General features: G+C 36.4%; 2 protein-coding genes across 3 annotated transcripts; both read left to right on the forward strand.

Moving 5' to 3' along the window:
• The first annotated feature begins 2,310 nt into the window (after positions 1–2,310).
• LOC133516748 (cytochrome b-c1 complex subunit Rieske, mitochondrial-like) lies at positions 2,311–3,446 on the forward strand. The gene has a single exon (XM_061849723.1). It carries the CDS (start codon positions 2,540–2,542, stop codon positions 3,374–3,376), a length of 837 nt encoding a protein of 278 aa, XP_061705707.1. The 5' UTR covers positions 2,311–2,539; the 3' UTR covers positions 3,377–3,446.
• Positions 3,447–4,952: 1,506 nt separating this feature from the next.
• On the forward strand, positions 4,953–19,288 carry LOC133516721 (polypeptide N-acetylgalactosaminyltransferase 35A). 2 transcript variants are annotated; one of them, XM_061849721.1, is made up of 11 exons: positions 4,953–6,029; positions 6,882–7,154; positions 7,449–7,584; positions 7,794–8,214; positions 9,366–9,606; positions 12,166–12,311; positions 12,869–13,021; positions 13,260–13,477; positions 13,566–13,695; positions 14,784–14,918; positions 16,237–19,288. In XM_061849721.1, the coding sequence occupies exons 1-11, from the start codon at positions 5,909–5,911 to the stop codon at positions 16,366–16,368; spliced, it is 2,106 nt and encodes a 701-aa protein (XP_061705705.1). In that variant the 5' UTR covers positions 4,953–5,908; the 3' UTR covers positions 16,369–19,288. The 2 variants fall into 2 exon arrangements, with proteins under 2 accessions (XP_061705705.1, XP_061705706.1); XM_061849722.1 differs by lacking the exon at positions 6,882–7,154.
• The last annotated feature ends 5,109 nt before the right edge of the window (positions 19,289–24,397 follow it).

Here is a 24,397-nt window from a genome sequence, read left to right on the forward strand (position 1 = left end):
AGTAATTAGTCCGTTTTTATATAAGATAAAACGCATTAAGTGTGTTGGCGTAAGGTGTTATGTTTATAAAATAAATACATTTTCGTAATACAGTGTTATTAAATGAATTAACTGCAGTGGACAAATTGAGCTAAGCTAAAGCAATATGCACCCATTTCTTTTAAAGTCACCTATAGTATTTATAATTTTATTTTTCAATTTGATATCAATATATGCTTCTACGACATCTGATTACAGTGATAATTCGATTACTAGGCAAGTATATGTCTGTGGTAAGTATCCAATAGAGCTTCGTTGTATTGTGGTTATATTGGTTACTTCATTCGGACGGATTGCATAATTTCGTTATGGAAGCGGTTGAAGGACTTAGGATTGCGTGAAGAAACGTTTAGATAGCTGTCTGCACACGTATGATTTAAGTAGGCACAGTTCGATCCTATCTGCTAGTTATAATTAGGTATAACATCCCGGTTACTCGCTCGTTAGTATTCCGGGTCATCCGACTCATACAATATACGAGTTTGCTTGAAATAGTACATTACTATAGAGGACGGGAAACGAAGGGTTGCAGGACTTGCAGGCCAAGTAGATATAGACGGCCGAGAGTGGGCGATACGGGGCGGGCAACACCGTTTCTCGCCGAGATTTGTATAGTGCTTTTCTTAAACTTGCAATGAAATAATAATAAAAAAATAGGATGATGACAATGATGATTGTTTCATATTCTAATGTGGTAGGTTATTCAGTGCGTTGGGTTTCAAAGGGGAACGAAAATTTGATTATTATTGCGCTACGATGCACGGTTTAGGAGATACAGCCCTATAAAGATTTCTGCTAAACCGTACGTCGTCGTAGCGCAAAAATAATTAAATTTTCGTTCCCCTATGAAACCCTGAAATTAATATTTAACAAATACAAAAAAGAAAAAGAAAGGAAAAAAACAAAAAAGCATAATGGCAGAATTTTGCTTATAGGTTTTTTAAGGTTGAATGCCAAGACGTGCCATAATTTGACGTTTAAAACAGAATAAGGTTGCCTTACAGGCCTAGGTGTGTAAGGCTGTATGAAATTCCCTTACATATCATCTTCAATCATCGCACCTGATATGTAGTATTTCCGGACCTAATTTGAAGTAAGTCATGTCAACATTTCATTCCAAGAACCACGTAAGAAAACTCATTTTCACGTAAAAACCGCTTCGAAATCGGCCCATCCGTTGGAGAGCTCATTTTGGCGTCAAACATTTTTTTTCCTATAGTGTGGGGTGTCATTAGACCTTTGACATTATTTGACTTCAACAAACATTTTTTGATAATTGTTAGATAAAGTGAATTGAATTTGAATTGTTTTTTTTTCTTTCGAAAACAATCGGTTCGAAAGAAATAATTGTCCCCCTCCCCCTCTACCTTTTGAATCATAACTATCACGAGCGTAAAAAACATGGATAGAAAGTGAAAACTATAGCAAACATAATCAATTAAGCCGTTTTTGAGTTATCGTAAAACGTCTACCCTTCATATTAGTAAAAAAACGTACTTACAATAAAGCGCTGTAAAGGTACTCCCTTTTGCTTCGTAAACTACGGGCGGGGAACGAATGATCTACTACGTCATCTGATACAAGGATAAGCCCCATGGCACACGTTCATAAAAGTGATGCTAAGTTTGGAAAATCTAGTAAAAAAATACAAATGCCTGAAGCACGAAAAAAGTACCACTTCCGGTTACAAAAAAGTTAAATTTACGTCATCTGATACAATGACGAGACTAGTGGCAACAGATAGGAATTTATATGTCGCTTCAGAAATCACTCATCTGCCAGTTCCTATATAGCCAGAAGTGCGTCTGCGGGGCACTTTAAAGGTACCAAAAAGAGTGGAATTTGCGTCATCAGATACAAAGATGAGACTAGTGGCAATAGATAGGAATTATTAGGATTAAGCTTCTCTGTCCTCTCCCTAGGTACTTCGAGAAATTTCGTTTTGGTTGCCCCACCCCAAACTGTAATACAGTAGCTCCTTACAGTAAAACGTTACAGCGTCACAGTCTGAGGCCAGCTTTAATTGATGACGATAAGAGCGCTGTGCGTGCTGAAAATCAAGCGGAGTGTACCCGCAATTTTTTGCAAATATAACAGGATAAATCTTAATTAGGTAGTATATACCGATTTCCTAAGGATTTTTCATTAAAAATTGCTTCTTTTTACTTACTTTGTGAAATCTCGATCTCGTCTAGGTACATTAAACTCGATCCCGAAAATCAGATGTCGAGATCACGAAACACCCCATTTCGATTCAGATTTTTCGCGTGAGATCTCAAATCGCTAATCTTGGTTGGAGGTTGCATACCCTAGTACTGTCTGTTCAGTATACAGGTGTAATATATACGTACATAAAATAATAACTGGCAAGGTTATTAAGGTTAAGTATTAAAGAATGAATAACATTTTGATTAGGTAAATGTCAATGTTGTCTTCGAGTTGGCTTGAAAATATGGATAAATTGTGTAAATACGATAATTGTGTTCGATCGAATTAAGTGATGAGTTTTTTAAGCAGTGTCTTGACTAGGTCTGGCAGTGCCATATTTCGGAATGTATTATGCTGCCGCGATATTATAAAAACAATAAGCGTTGTATCAACCGAAAACTTTGTCAGCAAGGACAGCTTTGACAAGGTAAATCACCCAGAAATATGCAAAAGCAAACATTGTATAAAGCATCCAACAACAGTGCTTACGCTATGGACTCAAGTCCGTTTTGCGAAAGAGTGTCCAAAACCCCCTTTCCACCGTGATCTTGAATATCCCAATTTTGATAACTACAGAAAAAGTCCGTACGTAGATACTAGAAAGACTTCATGGGGTTCCGGAGATGCTAAACCGGGGGGTACGTATGTTATTGGGTTTTTTGGTTTATTATTTTGCGCGTACGGCGTGAAATCACATGCGTCACATTACATTCACTATATGGGAGCCGCAGCTGATGTTCTTGCGATGGCTTCAATGGAAATAGATATATCAAAAATTGCTCCAGGGGTGTGCATGTCGTTTAAGTGGCGAGGCAAACCAGTTTTTGTGAAGAACCGAACTGCCTCTGAAATTGAACTGGAGAATGCTACTCCGCTTTCTTCGTTGAGAGACCCGGAGCCTACAGACAAGCGCGCTCAAAGGCAGGAATGGCTAATTGTAATAGGCATATGTACTCATCTGGGCTGCGTGCCGATCCCCAACTCTGGAGACTATGCCGGAGGCTTTTACTGTCCCTGTCATGGCAGTCATTACGACAACGCTGGAAGAGCTCGGAAGGGACCGGCGCCGCTTAATTTGGAAGTACCACCTTATAAATTTATCTCAGATACTCTTATTTTAGTTGGATGACTTCTTTATAGGACTTATTATGGCTATTTTTACATTTAGTGTGCATTACTTATTAAAGGATTTTTTCGTACTTACTACTCTTACTTTATACGGGTTTAATTCTTAAATTATGGTTTTTGGTTATTTGTCTAATAGCTTCTAACTAACTTTTAAGCGAAGCTAAAGATTAACTAACTTTTAAGCGAACTTTCATCACATTTATACAAATAAAAGTGTATTATTATTAAAACACAAATGCGTGCAGTTCAATTTTAACTTACTAACTTACTTCCCGAGGGAGTTATGTTTTCTTTATTATTATTTTATTAATTCATGAACCTCGGAGATAGCTAGACTTTTTTAATTATAGTTATGTACTAGTGTTTGGTTAAGACTCAAGTCCTTTGAGTCCTCTGCTTTAGACTCGTCTCAGTTTTTCAGACTAGTCATTCAGTCGAAACTTGAGTCCTTATAGAGACCGAAGTCTTTAAAGCCTTTAAAGAGAACTATCAAATTATGTACAAAACATTGGGGCTGTGGGCTGTCTATGATTTGATTTTTTTTGTCTAGTATTCTAGGTATTGTAGCGCTACTTGTTTTAAGTTTTAAGATGACACTTTTTGGTACATGGAGATTTAATTCCTTACCTCCACCTTCCATAAGCGTTGCGTTAATACCTGACGTTAGAAATTCTGTATGCTAAATTCGATTTAACGGCCAGCGCTCAAAGTTAAAATTCCAATAACGAACGATAGAAAATTGAGTCGTTCAATCGCCCCAATAGGGATGTTTCCAATTTTTTTAACGCTTGTAATACGTTTTAGATTAACTAAACGTTGCCCTAAAATTCAACTTTTACCATAAAAACGGCTTTAAATATGTTAAATTACAAAAAATATATTTTGACACATAATTTCGCGCCCAAACCGCTCTTTGAAAAAAATTGTGTGATGTCACAGTTTACGGTTTGACATATAAGTCATTTAACTATAGTTTGTCAAAGGACGATCTCATGTCAAACATAGACAGAGAGAATTATACTATCTTTGTTTTACACCAGTACTAGCACCCAAAAAAAAGGATGAGTATAGTTTTTTTTGTGCTTATTTACTGACATATTGGTTTGACCAACTATATGTACATACACACGTAACACCAAGGCCTCCCGTTGTCTGTTCTCAGTACAAAATTTGATACTCAAGCCGTAGCCATTTAGGTGGTGGGCAAGCTGTGTATGTGTGCGTGTGGGTTTTTAACCAACTAATAAAATATATTTCCTGCAATAATTGAGTTCAAAATTATTGCAGAAATTGGCCCTTTCACAAAGGGTGTCGAAAGAAAATGTGTCATTGAAATGCTTTTTTAACGCGCGTTATAAAAGCGCTCGTGCGAATGAGGTCTTATGATGTCAAAGTAGTCAAAAGATGTGACGTTCTCAGAGCGGATTGAAATAGGCTTGAATACGCTTCATGCCTTTTCACGTTCAGAATTACTTTCGACTTGGTACAAATGATATATTAATAAAATTAGAACCTGTAATATTTATCTTGTTTTTTTTTTAATAAACATTAAAGTATACTACAACACGTGTTATAATCTGGAGTATTTGTCATAAGCAATTAGTGGGCAAGTGAATCTTTTATCTTAGTTGTATGTAGGATAATATCTGAACGCACCCTAATGTAATGTCTTTCTTTCTTCACCAGTGTTGCCAGGCATACGATAATTATCGTAAATGTACGACAATTTGAGCTTACGGCTACAACCGCGAAAATCGAAGTTCGTCAATTGCGGGCATTTTTCTCAATCACTCTAATTATGTATTAGTGAGAGTAAAAGAGAAAGATCCCCGGCATTTGCAAATTTCGATTTTCGCGGTAGGCCCCCAGTACGATGTAAGTTCCAAAGAGCATTATCGTACTTTTGCGTACGATAATTTCAGCCTTTGGACGATGCCACCCAAAATTAGAACCATTCGGATATTCGGCTCCTTGCTCAAAGTTGTCAAATTTTTTTGTAAACCGTTTGGATCTGTCACAAAAATACACAAATATAAAACTTATTTTTGTGTAATTTAGACGAAAACTGTGTTTTCTTTGATAGTATATTGGAAATTTAAGCTTATATTGCAAGCAATTTTTGGAGTATTGTCTTTTTGATAGACGTATGATTTTTTTTCAGCGGTACGATAATTTTGACACTCAAATACGATAATACTCTTCGCGCACTTGGCAACATTGTTCTTCCCTTTCTTCAGTAGTAGCCGCGTATCGCGGTGCACTCTGTAGTTTTTTTGTCATTGTTAGCTTTTATTTGTATTCGGCTCGGAAATACTAAATAGTATTATGCATATAACATGGTTCAAGTATTTCCAAATACTTTAGTATGCGACTATAACCTGCCTCATTTTTAGATTAAGTGGTGTCATTTTAATTACACACAGAGTATTATTGTGTAATGCAGTTTATAGAAACCCGGGCTACATAATTTATATGCTTATTTTAAAAGTACTCTGTGCATTAAATAATCCTTCAATGCTTTTTAAAGATATCGATGTTAAGATATTGTCTTAGAAGGATGGGTAAAATAAATAACTCTTTCCTTTGGGGCATTATATTTGCATCGGCGACGTGGAGTGTTTCTTTGTATTTGTATTGGTTACTGAACATGAGCGGTAAGTTTACTGTCTAGTAATTCTTTATTTGGGTAAATTCTTTAGAAAGAGGTTTTCACTAGTTATTTCATATAGTTGTATAGATATTACTGCTACTGCTTACCCCAAAACTACAGGAGCATTTTGTGTGTTATTATATTTATTATCATGCTAAATAATTAAGGTTGGATATTATTATTTATTTAAACTTAAAATGTTTGCACAAATTTTTTGGGTAATAAAAGTTAGGTACTGATGCAAAAGCCTTGGTGAATAATTATGAAAATACTGGAGATTTAAGCTACTTATTCTAAACTGTATCTATCATTTAATGGCAAGATTTACAAGAGGTTAAGAATGCTTTTAACATTACATTCAGTTATATATACCTTAATTAGTAGGTATAAGTGTTTGAATAGATTTGTAATGAATCTTATTTTGTAGTCAAGAAGAATGGCTCTACCTGGCGGCAAAGAGTGAGCATGTCTTAAATAGTACTAATAGATTTGCAACTGTGTTGCATATCTTGTATGAGATGGCATTAATAAAAGTCACATATGTTGCTGTAATCCATAACCAAAATGTGGGATATAGTAATCCCGTTGCCTCTCTGGGTAATGAACCAACATATTCAATTTAGAATAGTTATATTCTTGATCAGGCTGAGGGATGTATGTCTAGGCGCAGGGATTCACTAATCACTCCCTAAGAAAACCAAGTTTTCTACTCTTCAAACTCTTCTTACGTATCTCACATATGCTATTCTTCAGATTATTCTCTTGTTTTGTATAGGCATTATGGCTTTAGATGAACATTCCCGAGAAAAGCCCAACTGTGCCTGTAGATCTACAGAATATATGATTTAAATTTTAGGTGAAACAGTTATGATCAATGGAGAGAAAAAAATACATTACCGTTTAGTGAATACCGAGGAGAAGAACCGTATAAAGAATAATGACAAATCTATTGCTGCCCTAGAGGGCAAAGATTTACTGTATGATACCCCTGGAGTGAAAAATCAATATTCAGGAAACATGTGGAAGTTCCAAAAAAATCCATCTGAATATCAACGAAAAATGATGCTGAAGGAAAAGTATGCCAAACAAATGGGACTCAAACTGTCAGCCAAGCCAGATAAAAGTCTAGGTAACCTATTGTGTGAATAGTAGGGGCAGTATGTATTGTTTTTTTGCTTCTTCGTAATCTCCAATACATTAACCCTTTGAATGCCAAGAGCCACTAAATTGGTTGTGTGCTGTCGTGCCTACCACGCCAACAACCACTAAAGGGGTCATGGCAGACACTGTCAAAGCAATTTTACTGTTGACAGATAAGGTTTAAATTTGTTTCTCACTAATTGAGATGTTGGTGTATATGCCACATTTTGATGCGAGAGAGAAAGCGTTCAAAAGGTTAATTTCTTACTGGTGTGTTTTCCAGACAGTCAATTTGGATTGATACACAATGCTGAAGATGTTAGAACTCGTGACAAGGGATACAATTTGCATGCTTTTAACACACTTATATCACAACGAATAGGAAATCACCGTGGTGTACCTGATACAAGAAATAAGTTGTAAGTATTGCTTCATATCCCAACAATTCTCATTCTTAATTTCCTTGTTCCGTGCACTAGAAGTCTACACGTTTCTTACAATATTAATTTATTTAGAAGTTATTATGCTACATCCATTGTGGCATATTTATATAGTACCTACCATAAGTCTGTGCTTAATCCTGAATGGTTGAAATGTTGTTATAAATTACCTTTTACCATTTATCCAGATGTCGTATACGGAAGTACAGTAATAAACTACCAAAGGCATCCATAATTATATGTTTCTACAATGAACACTTTGAAACTCTCATGCGTTCCGTGCATTCAATATTAGACAGAACAGATCAGAAACATTTGAAAGAAATCATTCTAGTTGATGATTATAGTGACATAGAAGGTCTTCATGATGATATACAGAAAGCTGTTAATGATCTCAACAACAATATGCGAAGGGATGAAGAAATGCTTGAAACAAATAACATAGATGTCGAGAATGTTGTAGATTACATCATTGATGATCCTAATGCCGAGAAGAAGTCCACTGACAGGAATCCTAAACATGGTTTTATCATAAGACTTCTACGGACAAGTAGGAGGGAGGGGCTCATACGCGCGAGGCTGCATGGGGCCGACAATAGCATCGGAGAGGTATGTACACCCAGGTCCCGTCGTGTATGACTCTTGATGTCATACAAGGGAGAATTTCAAACGTAATGAACTTGTGTATGAACTATCCTTACTTAAGCTGGCCATAGACACAAGGGTATGCCTGCGCAGTTTTACCAATTCCACAGGTAAAACGGAGCGTGTGTGCCATTCGACTGTGCAGTTTTCTATACAGCTTTGCCTGTGCAGTTGAACTGTACAGGCAAAACTGCGCAGGCATACCCTAGTGTGTATGGCCAGCCTTAAATACATATGTGATTATTGTGTTTATATTATAAGAAAAGCAGACATAACATTTTGTCCACATTTTCATTGAGCCTATCGAATCGGAAGGTCGTCTCTCCTCTAGTTTGCATCATTTTGTCCACATTTTCAATTCAATAGCCTATCGTATCGAAAGGTCGCCTCTCCTCTAGTTTGCATTTTTATATTAAATATCCCCATATTTTATGGTTAGATAGATAACCTTCCAATATAATTAACGGTTATAGGATGTTAATGGTATTTACGATTACGTGCGGTTATTGCAATAGCTGGCCCAAACACATACTTGATTGCGTGGTTCTATATATTTATTAGTGGTGGTATGTTTTTTAAAGTTGCTTATGCTCGGGCCGGAACTTTGATTATGCTCCCATACAATCTTCACATTACACATAACTAGTAAGTAGGTCTACCGTATCAAATTGTGGTTTCCGAAAGCAAATGCAAAGGTGTCCTGATCAGAGATCTGAGAATTCAGTCAGTCAGAAAGTCAGACCAAGCTAAGTTGGCCACGATTTTGATAGCCCAGCCTGCGCAAGTAGTAAGTAAACGTCATAATTTCATAGAAGTTTGACGTTCAAAATAACACTTGCCCTGTCTGGGCTGTCAAAATAGCTGACAAATTATCTTGGTCTGTCTCTAGTTCTAAGGGACGTACGATGATAACCCTACACTAAGTGCGATTTTTTTTCTTTTTTAAGTGTCAAGGTTTAAGCCTACTATCGTATTAGCTGCAAGTTTGCATCAAATTTTTTTGAAATATTTTATTTAAATTTTTTAACAATAAACATTTTTATATAGTACAGTTATGCATTCAAAGAACCGACTGAATTCTGAAGGATATTTCAAGTATAGGTGTTTGTGCACAGGTACTGGTGTTCCTAGACTCTCACATAGAGGTTAACACAGAGTGGCTCCCGCCGCTCCTTGCGCGGCTGTCCGAAGGGGTGGACGGGAGCACCGTGCTGTACTCGCCCAGAGCCGTCGCGCCCGTCATTGACGTCATTAACGCCGACACTTTCGAGTATTCGGCCAGCCCTCTGGTGCGAGGAGGCTTCAACTGGGGGCTACATTTTAAATGGGATAACTTGCCTAAAGGAACACTGAAAAGTATGTTGTTTTTTTTACGTAAAATTAACTTCAATTGCTAACTTATTGCGTAGGCATGTGAGCTAAGTCTGCATACCTAATCGTTGTTTACTTCGGATATACCTACTTAGTTAGTTACCAAGTTCTGTTACTGTAACAATCCTTATTTACATGAAATAAACAAACGAAACTAGAATAAACTTTAACTAATACAATAACTAATAGGGCCTGGCTTATAGACTTCACAATTGGTTCGAGAACTGTTTCTTGGTAGATTTTTGGCCCAGTTTTCAGCAGATGGTGCTCTCTAGGTACTTGATTCTGAATTTGACTAGTTTTTGCATACATTATCATTCTGGCGGTTACAACACTTTTCCATGGTAATTTTTTTTCGTATGTAAATAATATTTTTTGGTGGCCGTTTTGTGCGTACCGCTTTGGAAGAACGCGACTTCTGTCGAGCCGCCTCATTGCCTCCAAACCGCCACGCCTATCGTACGCGGCGCGTAATCGTGAACCTTGTCGGTACTCATGAAGGTTGATATTGGGCTGTTGCGGCGCGCGTCATATGACGTCTTTGGCGGTCAAAAGGTTAAGCAAATTACCGTTCTGTTTGAGGTAGGCGTGCAGCCAGGGTCTTCGTTGATAACTTTTTTTAACCGACTTCAAGATTTCAAAAGGAGGAGGTTCTCAATTCGGTTGTATGTTTTTTTTAATGTTGTTACTTCATAACTCCGTAATTTCTGGACCGATTTCGAAAAATTTTTTTTGATTGAATTTATATATATACAGATTGGTTCCGTTTTTGTCAAAGCTCAGCTCTGATGATGGGATCCATTAGGAATCGAGGGAACTCTGCAAATGTGAAAGGCATATAGTGATTTTTATATTTTCATCAACAAATCAAGCATTTATATTTTAAAAAGTGACATTTGATGAAGTGGAACTGCTGATGCTTATCAGAATGGAACTCTTCAACGACGCATAGTTCCCGCTTGGCGACTTTTTGTCTTCTTTATGTTTGTTGCGCAAATTAGGTTTACAAGATACATTTTTGTCAAGCTCGTGGTCTGATGGTAGAATCTATGAGGAATCGAGGAAACTCCTCATATGTTGAATTCAGACATATAGTGATTTTTGTATTTTCTTTAACACATCAAGCATTAAAATTTTAAAAAGTGACATTAGATGAAGTGGAACTGCTGATGATGATCAGAATAGAACTCTTCAATGTGCATAGTTTGCGTCTGGCGATTTGTCCTCTTCGCTGTGTGTGTTAAGCAAATTAGATTTTCAAGACATTTATTTTAATTTCATTGTATGAAATCCAAAATCAACAATAATCTTTCTTTCACCGGTCTCCCTCATTGAAGTCGATTTTTTTTCTTAAATATTATTATAGCCTCTTTTCACAGACATCTGAACTGCCAACAACTTTTGCTTCCAGACGGGGTTTCTTTTGTCTTCTCGCCTTTACTGTTTTTATTGAGAATGACGTCGGACAGTGCGTGGTCTTCCAGGTCTTTCGCGGTCATCACTAAGCTAAGGGTACTTACTATTATACGTATTAGTATTACGATAAATGAATTGCTTATTAATTTGAAGGTTTTGAAGCAATTTCAAAATTATGCTTTGCATTGCCCACATTTGTGCCCACAATTATAAGCAACATGATACTCTTTTAGACCCCAATTCATTGTACCTAAATACAACAAGATAAGTGTAATGCGTAATATAGAATTGTAGGTCACAAATCAGACATAATGTGACATTTCTTAGTTTTATTAGTAGCAATTGTTTTAACGCAAGAAAAGAAGTTGCAAACCGAGTAACAGAACTTAGTAACCAACTAGGTAATGGCTCCTCTACACCATGGGCCATCATACTGGCCCACTAGGATGGACCAGCGTGTGGAGAGCGCAGTGATGTCGGATGGCTTATGGTGCGGCGAGATGCCGGTGGGATGGCCACGGTGTTGGTTTTTGTCCGCACATCAAAGGTGGGCCATCAGTGGCAGCACGCATCTACACGTGGAATGACAGTGCGTGCTTAAGCGCGGTTGAGTGGACGTTAGAGATGATTATAGATATTAAAAACTAAATTAAATGGTAATACTAAAAATAAAACTGATGCATAAATAAAATTAATTTAATAATACTTACGTAGAGGGCCTTTCCTCATTCGGTTTATCTTGCCCAGAGCAACATAAACTGTTTCGCTTACCCCACCTGACTATATTTCCGAGGCCACACTCTAAGAAAAACTGTAAAAGATTTAAGTTGGTTCGATAGAAAAAAATCACGAAACCATGTGAAATTTTCATTTATTTTCAATTACCACCCGGCATACCGTAGCAGTGTAATTTTAGTATAAAACAGCTAGTGATATAGGCGAGGAATTTGACTAGCGAAATTTTAATCTAAAGTATACTTACAGAGTTATTGAGGAAAAACGTTAAATACCGCGCAATTCTGTCAGAACTTTCACGCGGCACGCCATATTCTTTATTCCATTCTAATGTTCTGGGTTCACGCGCCCTCTTAACTGATAATTTTAGTTAGTATTATTCAATGTTTTAAGCTGACGAAGATTTCGTGCAACCTATCAAGTCTCCGACAATGGCTGGCGGATTGTTTGCGATATACCGACAGTACTTCAACTACATCGGCAAATACGACTCCGGCATGAATGTATGGGGAGGTGAAAACCTAGAGATTTCATTCAGGGTAAGTACACATTTAATAAACTCCAATAGAAACATATCGCGCTTACAATGGGCTTAGTAAGTTGTATCTTCAGTAAATTGTTCAGCGGTAGTGGACAACTGGCTTTGTTTAACTATGATACAATATAACTCTAGGATATATATGCTACAGATTTCGTACCGCAGGGAGATAACGCTTCCCAATTCATTCGTAAATTGAATAATAGTAACACGCATGGGTGTCGTGCGCCATGCGCGGACATGTGTTTTTTGTTTGTTCCTGAAGTCTACCGACACTTACCTACACTAATGTGCAATAAATATTTTAAAAATAGGTTCTCATATGTACCAAAATGTCGTGTACAAATCGGTTCATTCATATTCTTTAGCAAGTTAGTTAGATAACATTCATGTTTGAACTGGGCAAGAGAGTTATATAACTTTTGGCATAATACCCGTGTTGCCGTAACGCCTAAAAAAATGTTTATAAACATATTTTTCCATTCCCCTGGATGCAACACAGAAAAGCCAGTACTTAAACTTAAAAACATTCTTAGAAATGTGAGCGCTACGTTTCAGATATGGATGTGTGGCGGGAGCCTGGAGTTGGTGCCCTGTAGTCGCGTAGGGCACGTATTCCGCAAGCGGCGCCCCTACGGGCTCGGCGAGAAGGAGGACTACATGCTGCACAACTCCATGCGGATGGCCTACGTGTGGATGGACGAGTACATTGTACGTACACCTTGAACATTGCCAACCATACCGTAAATTAACATGCATATTTTGAAGTCCTCTGATGGTCACACTCGTAGCTGATAAAGAGCTTCTGTTCAAAGATTGATGACGAGCCGGTAACCTGGTAATAGAAAACTGTCGACATTTTTAAACAATCACATGTAACCGACATATTTTACGATCGTCGACCTCTTGAAGCTAGTCATAATTGTTTCGTTTCCATGAAATTTTGCAGAAGAAAGTAATACATCAGAACCCATCGGCGGCGCACGTTTCTGTGGGCGATATTTCCGAGCGCAAGGCGCTGCGAGACCGACTGCAGTGCAAGTCCTTCAAGTGGTATCTCGATAATGTGTACCCCGAGCTCGAGCTGGGCGACGACTCGGCGGCCAAGAGGAGGATGGCGGCGCTCAACGACCCCGGCAAGAACAAGTTCCAGCCGTGGCATTCCAGGTCAGTGCCATACAACTGTAGTTCTTCGGGCTATACTTTGCCTAAATTCATTTCTATACAAATAATTAATCTAACTTTTTTTTTACAGGCAGCGCAATTACACTGACTCTTTCCAATTACGTCTGAAAAACACGTCGCTGTGCATACAAAGCGTCAAGGACATCAAGAGCAAGGGCAGCGGCTTGGTCCTCGCCAGCTGCATACGGACGCTTAACCAAGTAAGAGACGTATTTTCTCTAAGAGGCCGGAAGCTGTGTCTATACATATGGCGCTAACACATAATATACCCGGCTGAGGGCAGAGTATTAGTAAAACTTTACGCGTGTTATTGTGGTTGAGTGTGGAAAGATTGACGGATTGACACTGTTTTCTTGTGCTCAATTAGTTATATTTAAATACGAAAATATAGTTGGATACCAACGCGCGCCTTACAACTGCCTTAGTGAATAAATTTACAAGAAATCACAAGTGTGCAAAGTGTGTCATTATTAGGGTTGCCATAATTATTCGGAACGGATACGGGACAATTCTACAGTGGTATTGATTTACGAGACTAAAACGGGACGGGTTACAATACGGGACGCGACACTTAAATACGGTGGCAGTCCCGTATATACGGGACGTATGCATATAAAAGACACAGGCCAAGTACATAATCACATTTGCAGTCTTATTTAATATAACGCCGTTTTTTAATACGTTTGGGAAAAAAATCGCTGTTAAACCAATATTGGTTATACGAGTTACACTTTCAGTTACGAATTTTCATTAGAACTTTAATGACAATGACACTGTCAATTCAGAACTATATGTATACGTTTAGTGATTATAAATACATTGCAACAATTAATGACAATAACTCATTTAATACAAAAACACACAGTTGCAATCTGACATGAATTATTCTGCTAGAATTTTAAGGTGCCGTAGGTTCAGAAAATTGTATCCCTTTTTTAGATTACAATCAATTCGGTTACCAAAAATGTAATAATATTAATAATAAGCAATCTTAAGGATTTTTTCTAACTTTATCGATTCGAGTCCTAATTGTATTTTTGTACTTGACTCGGTAGAAATTATCAGAAACGAAGATCTAAAACGCATTAAAAAAAATTAACAATTTATGCACATAACTTAAAAATATGGAAATTGCTTCTATTAATATATATTTTTGTTAAGACTTACAAGCACGCACATCATCTTTATGCTCTAAATAGATCATAATAAGCAAATTGATGCTGCTTATACGCGACTTAAGTAGCAACTTTAATATAATTGAAAAATATATACCTGTATGTATTTACAGATGTGGTTCGAAACTAGTCGCAATGAGCTGGTGTTGGGGCGGACTCTGTGCCTGGACGCGACGGGGAACGTGGCGCCGACGCTGGGCAAGTGCCACGAACTCGGCGGCTCGCAGGAGTGGAAACACAAGGCCTCGGTGAGTCCACGTTATTAGTATTAACTAGCCTTGGGTGGCTGTCTTTGTACTTCCCGTACATGCCAATATCAAAAATATTTTTAGTTGTTGCTACAATAATATATTACCTCCATGTTTTTGCGGTAGAATTTTTTTATATTTCTAACTGATTTCCATCTTACTACTTTAGGTAGTAGTAGTCCTTTGTGCGAGTGGTGAGAATTGGTCTCATGAAAATGGTTTCTACATAAAGTTATTTTTTAAATATATAGTCAACTTTATTTTTTTTATTAGAGCTTGTTTAGTAGTATGCTGATCACAAATTGAAATTCACAGTACATATTTCATTGCAGCTTTCGTGATATATTTGTATAAATTGACTAGTAAAATTTGCAATCTACAAACTAACCTAATATTGTTTACTCTATACATGTTCATACAAAAAAACACAAAGGTAATATACGCCAATAATGGCCGCTAATTGATTAGTGTTTAGTGCGAATACAGTCGCCTGCAATTATATTTCGTCACTTAATTTTTCAGATATAAATTTATATTAACTATGTATTTTCCCTATTGTGGAGGCAGCATCGCACACATTTAAGAGTATCTATTTTGATTTAAACTGCCATCGCAACTTCCGGCTACTTCCGGTAAGTCCGGTTACCGGTCACCGGCGCATCGCTGTTCATTATTTTTGAATTGCTAATATTCATTTATGTCTGACATAATAAATTTTACTCACACCTAACCCTAAGAGAAACTTACAAAATACTCTTCGAAGGTCGCAAAAATATATCACGCTATTATGGCTTTACAAATAAAATCGGTCTAATATTTTTGGTGTCTTCGTTGTGTAACATACTCATGTGTAACATATTCCAAGTGACTGTACATACGTTGGCCATTAAATGCAAGTAGCAAACAGTAGTCAATATGAAAACAGCCCGTAAATGTTAATGTGAAGCGTTGGCAAGGGCGTAGTGTGACTTTCAATCCGGAGATCCCGGGTTCAAACCCCGGCTGGTACCAACAGTTTTTCGGAACTTATCTAAAGGATATACTCCCGTTTTTGTACTATTTAAACCACCATTGGTGTGAGTTCTTAGAGGTTTAATCCCATGATATTATAAGTAGTCTGTGTCATATTCCAGTATTTAGACGATCATCGATCGTCGAAAAGTTCAAAATTTCATCACATTACGCTCAGCTTTTTTGCGTTATAATTATGTTTCCATTATTTATATTTTCATCAGTGCAATGATCCAGATAAAATGAATGTTATATACAATTTGTTTAACGTACACCAGAAATGAATGATGTATTGTTATTATTACAGGCAGGTAGTCCAGTTTACAACGAGGCGGCAGGTATGTGTCTCGGCGTCGAACGTGCTTATAGATCGGAGCCTCTGCTCATGGTCATATGTGACAACCAACCGACGAATCAATGGGACTTCATCAGATCTTAATCTAGCTGCTAACTGTTGAAAATTACTAAGTGAAGGATATACGGAAAAAACAAGTCTAGTCACTTTCTTTGGAAAATAAGATTTTAAACCCAAAATGCAGAGCTGTTAATGAGCTATTACTTACATCTTCTGTAGGTAATCACTGTATCACACTGTATTATAATATTTTTTACAGTACATATGGGGCTACTTTATAGCACTAGTGCGAGAAGTAGCATATTACGTTACTGTGTCGAACATTTAAAGGGCCATATGTACTGTAAAACGTTGTACGATACATGTGCGAATAGGTAATTCGCAACTCGTGTCGATTTAAAACACTCCCTTCGGTCGTGTTTTAATTTATCGCCACTCGTTTCGAATTTCCTATTTTTCGCACTTGTATCGTAATGTACTATTTCACTGTTTAATATTTATTTTATCTACATATCATAAACCTTCTATGATGCCTTAAAAATCCGTAAATAATGACCAAGATTAAGATAAACTGTTTTGTTACAACAAATTTCTTATCTGTGAAAATGTTGTAATCGCTTCATTACTACATCAACAATCGATTTGGCAACGTCATTCAAATTTCGAACATATCTGAAAAAAAAAAAGCAATTCGATTCGCCCTGAATTCCAATATCAGTCGAGATTCCTTTTTGTTCGACATAGAATGTAAATTGTATACAATTTTAACAAATCTCGTTTGTTAGTTTGTATCGAACGATACGGAAAAAGGCCCCCGACTCTAGTTTGTCTTTGAATAAAAAAAACCATGAATGTGTGACATGCGTGAAAAAAAGTTTTCATTTACTGTCTTTCGTTTAATTAGTTTTAAGTGTAAAATGAGTTTGTTTTGTTGTTTTTAAAGCAAAAGTATCGTTTAAAATGAGCATTAAACATATTTCGGCGACGCCGCCACATATCCACGAGTTCCGCCCAAAGAGCAACGATGCCCCAATGTTGGCTGTAATTTGGGTTAGTGAATATATCATAGAAAGTTTATAATATGTGTGTAGATAAAATAGTGTATGTAGTTCTTTACGTAGGTTTGCGTACTAGACATGTTCTTTCCGAGTACCCTTCTAGTAGTTTGTTATAGACGTTGTCAATAGTTGTACTATCAACGATAATATAAGTATACTAGTCTAGTTATAAGTATACTCGTTGGCTCATTTTCATGGGTCGATTGTACCTTTCCGGAAACGCTTGTATTACGATAGATGTTTATATAAATATTGAAGTAGGATATTGCCTCATGCGATGCAAGAGAGACGGGCGCAAAGGGTCTATTAGAAAAATAATGTGTTATTTGTCGTGCGGTATATAGGAAAACAACTTTAATACTTTGCAAAAACGCTTCTTATTTTCGTTATCATACAATTAATAATGGAAACCAATAAACATCTTCATTATTTCTTTGAGATGGCTTAAGTTAAATTAAGAAGCTTTAGTTTAACGAGGTATAGGCCAATCAAATTTGATCCATAAAAAGCGTTTTCAGAAATTAATTTCCAGCAAGCTGGAAATCGTTTTAATGTTTTCATTTGGTCCTAAATGCGTGTAATCCAAGTTTGCGCAATCCAGAGAGGAGTTTTGCATAAATTTTCAGAGCCTTGGGAGATACATTTTTCTTCGGGTTGCCAAATCACTTGAAAAAGACGGAATCCAACATCACAATAGCACCAGCAAGATATAGTGGATCAGATACTGGTGAAAAGGCGTTTTCGTATTTGAATACTTGTATACCAAATATAAAGAAATTCAAAATGACGGCCTTTTTTACAACTTACGAAATCATACTAAGGTACCTTTCCTAAGTCTCCTAGGTTCTCAGACATCAATTTTACCGTCGAACGTCGTTTTCGTACAACAAGCAAAAAAAAAAAAAACAACTGAAACAGAGCAAAACTTTATGCACACCTCTTGGAATTGCGCTAACTCGGATTACACTAATTTAGGACCAATTGAAGGTATCAAAACGATTTTCCGGCTTACTGGATTAATTCTTCGAAAAAATCTAATTTGATTAGTCTAATTAGTAGGTAAAGCACAGCAAAATCGTTAGAATAATTGATGTGTCAATAGCGTGCAACAGGGTATTTTACTATTTTTAACCCCCGACGCAAAAAGAGACGTGTTGTATGTTTGACGCCAATGTCTGTATGTGTGTCTGTCGTTCTGTCTGTGGCATTATAGCTCTTTAACGGATGGTCCGATTTCGATGCGGTTATTTACGTGAAAGCGAGTTTCCTTGCGGTGGTTCTTGGCTGTTGAAAAGAGTATCAGTTCTTTTCCAAAATAATGGTACGCATTTTTGGCATGACATCGATTTACGCATTTTGGCACATAGAATGAATTGAATTAATTAGCCCTCTTAGTTTTTGTCGGAATCGATATCTGGCCTATTTAAAAGACTAGCCATAATAGTGATCAATGAAATGATCTAAAACCAGAATCTTACTTATGTTATGGTTTGAAAAGTAATAATGTATTTGTTCTATTAAAAAATAGTATTTGTTGTATTAAAAAAGTATGTATTTTTTCTATTATCGACGTCAAATATTAATATTTTATTTTAAAATTGACTTTAAATGCGATCTATTAAAACCATCTATTAAAATGTAACCTATTTTTAAGAGCCAGGCCAAGAATAACTTATTTATTATTATTAATATTTGACGACGATTTGCGGTCTGACCTAGTGGGTCGTGACGCTGTCTAAGAAACTGATGGTCCTGGGTTCGAATCCCGGTAAGGGCATTTATTTGTGTGATGAGCACAGATATTTGTTGCTAAGACATAGGTGTTTTTTATGTATTTATGTATTATAAATATCGTTGTCTGAGTACCCACAACACAAGCCTTCTTGAGGTTACTATGGGGCTTAGTCAATTAGTGTAAGAATATATAAATATATTTAATTATTATACACCGTGTTTTTATTGAAGTCCGTTAACGTCGGGGTATGGGTAAGTACGTTGAAGGAAACAAAATGGGATAATTTTTATATAAAGTAATTAAATATAGCGTTATTATAACACGCACAAACATTGAAAACTGTGACATATCAATGTCACAGTTTTCAATGTTTCGTCGTCCGAGATAGTACTTACGTTTAGTAGAAAATGTATTAACTCGTACTTAACACTTATCCATATGTAAATGCCACCCGAAATTAAAGGAAAAAAAAAAAACACGGTGTATATTTTCAAATGCATTTCACTATTTGTTATTTTAAATTGGGATTAACTATAACTGCTGGTCAGCAGAATCAATAAGAATCTTAACCCAGCACTGATAAAAGAGCAGTATTTATATATATAATCTCGCACGTATCTGTAATATTTACTTATATTCAGTTGTTTATTATCAATCGCTGGTTTTCCCGAATCGCTCTATGGATTTCGATGAAGTTAACAAAATACATTATTAGACATATAAGACGAAAAATGTTTCAGGTTGAGTTCCATTATTAAGAAAGTCTGGTTTATCCAAGAATCTCGGATACCCAGATATATTTACATATTTTATTTACATATACTCGTAATAATTAGAATACTTTAAACACAGCTTTACTATTGAACTGCAGTTAATGTGTAAGTAGTTGTAACTAGTAGATATAACAGTTTTATGCGTGGCGTATTGTTGTTATAGCACTATGTGCTGTGTAATCTTATTAGTAAGTGGAGTTGGGTAGTTCGATTTTTAGTCAGATTTCGACATCACAAGAGACAATATTGTTATATTTATCGTATTTAAAGAATAATATGCATTTTAAGCTCTAAAAGTTGCGGTTCACAGTAGCGATATTTGATGTTTTCCAAATCTCGTGACATAGTTAATGTATCACAAGCGCTATTTTCCATAATAAAAAAACTTGACAAGTCCACAAATGTGCTTACGGACGGGAAGCAGGTCATGAACGAACTGTCATTGAGGAAAATAATATCACATTGCGGCGGTGAACAAGAATTTACGTAATTCCAGTACCGCCTGTGGCCCACACAATGTTTTTATTCACACTTGCGAGGAAAAAGGGAAATAAATAAAACTTCTGCTTAATTTCGTTCGAATTGTAGGATTTACGGAGTACTCGTAGATCCGCAGCAAATGCGCTAACTAATATCGAACAATCTTTTTTTTTCAATCCTTATGCTATGATTACAGCTCATTGCCGTGTACATCGATCGACCATATATTTAGTCTGTAGAGTAATGCAGCTAATAAATCAATCCTGACATTTATGAGTATGATATTTACGAAGCTAACATACCGTTTAACCGATAGCATTATTTAGTATCATATACTTAGTTGGGTCATAAGGTCTGTCACAAAAGTTTTGACTGATAAAACTTAATACAAAGCTTTTAATAAAAAAAAGTTTGTCATGATTTGAAAGCTTGTTTTATACTGTAATATAATTCGTTTAAAATTTAGATCGCGTCTTAAATTACTTCTTGTTTACTTTGGGATTGACGGGCACCTAGTATATGAATGAATAATAAGGGATCTTAACCTATAGCTTTTTTATCAGTCAAAACCTTTTTGACAGAACTTATGACCCAACTAAGTATATATTTATATCTGGTCAATTCATAACTGTCAGGATTTTTTTCCCTTTGCTTAGGCATACATAGTTGTTTACGCTTTTTTGCAGTATGCCGCATAGAGTTTAATAGTGTTTAATATGTGTTGCTTAACAGCGTGGCGTTGTGTTTATTTCGTGTTTGTGTCTTATGGCAACACGAACTTTGTAACTTATGAAACCGAAACCGTCCGAAGTTTTTTGAAGTACTCATTAATTTTACTCTGTTTTAATAGCATGGGGGTGTATAGGGGGTATGGTTCTACATAAAACAATAACTAAACAACGACTCTTCTAACAGACTTAGGTGCTCTAAAAAGTTTTAGTAATGTGAGGGAATCAAATATTTTGTATGTATTTTTTATAACTTAATGAAACCCCACTCGTAAAGTTTTAGCTTGCTATTTATGGCGGCTGTAAACACCCAGTTTTCAGTCAATCATTGCATCAGATTTCAGATTAATTGCTCTCATTAGATTGAAATTTCTAGATTATCAAATCAGACTGTAGTTTTTGTACGCGGTATGATAGTGTTTAGTGCTCTTGTTCTTCATCCAAGCCTGGTGCCGTGAGTACAAGGAAGGAAGCCAACAATTCGTTCTAGATAAGGAATACGTAAAGGTAACATTCTAGGAAATTAGTTTGTAGATAAAAATAATAATATGTTTCAATTCAATGCACGTTGTTGCAATTATGCGCAATTGCTAAGTTATTTTGTAAAATGTACTCATCTGAATCTCGCTTGTTGTCAAAATGTACATTCCTAAGAATTATTTATTTTTATTTAGGTATTCGGGTACAGTCACCGTCAAATACTTTGTGGCAGTCAAAGTGCCCAAATAGTTCGGTACACCATACTTAATATATGGTGTACCGAACTATTTGGCTACTTTGGTTGCTACAAAGTATTTGACGCTGACTGTACCTATAACTAGTGGGAATATTATTGATTGGGTGTGGTATTGGTATCGAATGAACTTTTTGTTTAATTTTCATCTCCACCATCATTGGTCATTGTTTACGGAACCATTGACGTATATCTAAGGATGGGCTTACAGCGTACAGCAGTGTCTCGCACATGAATTCGAGCCAATCATGCAGTCTAACGCCACAACGCGATTGGTTGATGGCGTCGCATCACGCGCGCGATGGTCGCAACTAATTGCGATAGACTGCACGATTGGCTCGGATTCATGAGTTACACCGCTGAACTGAAAAGCCGACGAGTCTCTTAGACATATGTCAATGTACTTAACTGTTAACCAGAAGAAAATGATAATACGTATTAACGCATTACGCACTATTTCACGGGGCTTACTGACCTAAAGTGGCAAAATATAGCACGAGTACTATGGTTGCCTTTATCACTCAGTAATGACGAAAAGAGTCCGACTCTATTGAGCTTCTTAGCGATGTCAGAAAGAGACGCATGACCTTGTCAATATCACAAGCTCACCTGACATTAACGAATGATAGTCATTTTAGATATTAAATTTACAGTCAATTGTCACTTACCCGCAAATTTGTAAGTGCGAGAGTAACGGATGGTAACGCACGATAGGCGGTATGTGGTAAATAGGCCACTACCGTGTCAACTAATAGCTGAAATATATCTTACTTGACTGTCAATTATTGTTGGCGTGTTGACAATAATAGCTGTAACGATACTGTTATTAATATTTGTTTTGTGAATTGATAGTATATGCCCGTCTAATGTATCTACCTATGTTCCTAACCTGCATTCCATTATTTTTTAGCTACGGAAGCTTGGTTGCTAGTATATTTTTTCTATTAAGTGTGAAAATACTAAAATAAAGATGTATTAAAATTACTTACCGTAAAATGAGGACATAAACCCACACTCGTATAGTATCTCGTATAACTACTAATAATGTTCGACATTTGCCATGAAATACTTGTGAAGCGTGTGGAGGCGTCAATGATCTGTGGTTTGATTAGAATTAGGAAAGTAGGCAAAATAACTGTCAAGATATTGAAAAAACAAGTCGAAAGTACTTTTTACCCTTTAATCCGACCACATACTATTTCTTGTCTTAGAGCGATCTATCTAATCCTATACTGACCAATCATTATAACTTATCTATTGACACTTCATTAATCAAAATCGGGTCAGTAGCCTTGACGATGTTGTGAAACTCATTATGCTAGTGATAAATACATTTATACTGACATGCAAACACTATATTACATAAACTGTTCGGGTTACTCAACTAATTTTACGGTATGATAATTCAAATAAACCTGTCTGTATCTATAGATCATGTCATTCACGAAAACGCGTGCCTTGCCTCTTATGGTCATGTTATTAAATGTTAGAATTGACAAATATGCGGGTCATCGTGAATGACACGAACTATTTTACTTGATTAGTGCAATATAAATATTGTCAATTATTGTTGGCGTGTTTTGCAATTTAAAATGTTTAGCATAAGCCTTATACCTCTCAAGTGGCATAAGTAATTTTTGTGCTGTTGGAATTTTGATTTTATTTCAATTAATCTAATTTCAAATTTAAATGTAATCGGTCGGGAGCCGACCGACGGCCTACCCCACACCAAGGGGTGGCGTAGGGCCTGTCACACGGGCGACACATTCTTCATCCAGACTTAGATACTCGTATGTAACGTACCTACCACGTATGCTGTGTTTTGTCCTGTGACAGACCCTACCTCGCAAACTCCATTAATGTGGATCATTCCGTTACAATTTTGCACAAGAACGTCCGTTCTTTTTTGGAGGAAACCGAAAAGATATATTGCTCCTTTTTTCGGTTATGCAAGAAAATGTTTGAGCTCAATGTAATGGTTCAAGTGTATTTATACGAATACGACCTATTTGCTAACAGTGATAACCTCTTGTTTAGAAAATGAAGCAGACCGATTAATACTTTAAGGAACATAGATTCCGTCACTGTTGTAATGCTAGTCGCCAGACTGTTGCTATCACACTGGCATTGATGCATACATATTAAATGAAAGTATTTTTTGAGATGTTTACTTTTTGATTGATAAGATTGCTAAAAAACGAGTAGTTAATTGAGAAGGAGGTACAGTGAAATTAATGAAATATAGTGCAAATGTGATTATAAAAAGAATAAATGTATTGTTGCACATCAAAATGTCGCATCATTTATGTAACTTATTAGGTCATCAACTATGTACCTAAATTAACAGTAATAAAGCAATTGACTCAAAACGTGTATAAATTGTTAACCTTACGTATGTGTGTCGTGATCTACAATCGTGGGGCAAACCGCGGCCGTGCCGTATCGTCGGTTAAGAGTGTTAAAACGAAAGTGGCGGAGCCACGCAAAATCGCCTTTTCATACAAACGTACATTTTTCTCACTGGATATTAACATTATTGAAAATATTTTTACACAATTGGATGTAGTTTGATCATAGCTATGCCCGACCGATTTTTGTCGATTTTT

This window comes from Cydia pomonella, chromosome 1, assembly GCF_033807575.1.
Source record: "Cydia pomonella isolate Wapato2018A chromosome 1, ilCydPomo1, whole genome shotgun sequence".
NCBI lineage: Eukaryota > Metazoa > Arthropoda > Insecta > Lepidoptera > Tortricidae > Cydia > Cydia pomonella.

Coding starts and splice junctions, on each gene's coding strand:
- LOC133516748 (XM_061849723.1), top strand. CDS start 2,540: ATGAGTTTTTTAAGCAGTGTCTTGACTAGGTCTGGCAGTGCCATATTT.
- LOC133516721 (XM_061849721.1), top strand. CDS start 5,909: ATGTTAAGATATTGTCTTAGAAGGATGGGTAAAATAAATAACTCTTTC. Junction 6,030..6,881: donor TTGGTTACTGAACATGAGCG/GTAAGTTTACTG, acceptor TTTAAATTTTAG/GTGAAACAGTTATGATCAAT. Junction 8,215..9,365: donor CCGACAATAGCATCGGAGAG/GTATGTACACCC, acceptor GTTTGTGCACAG/GTACTGGTGTTCCTAGACTC.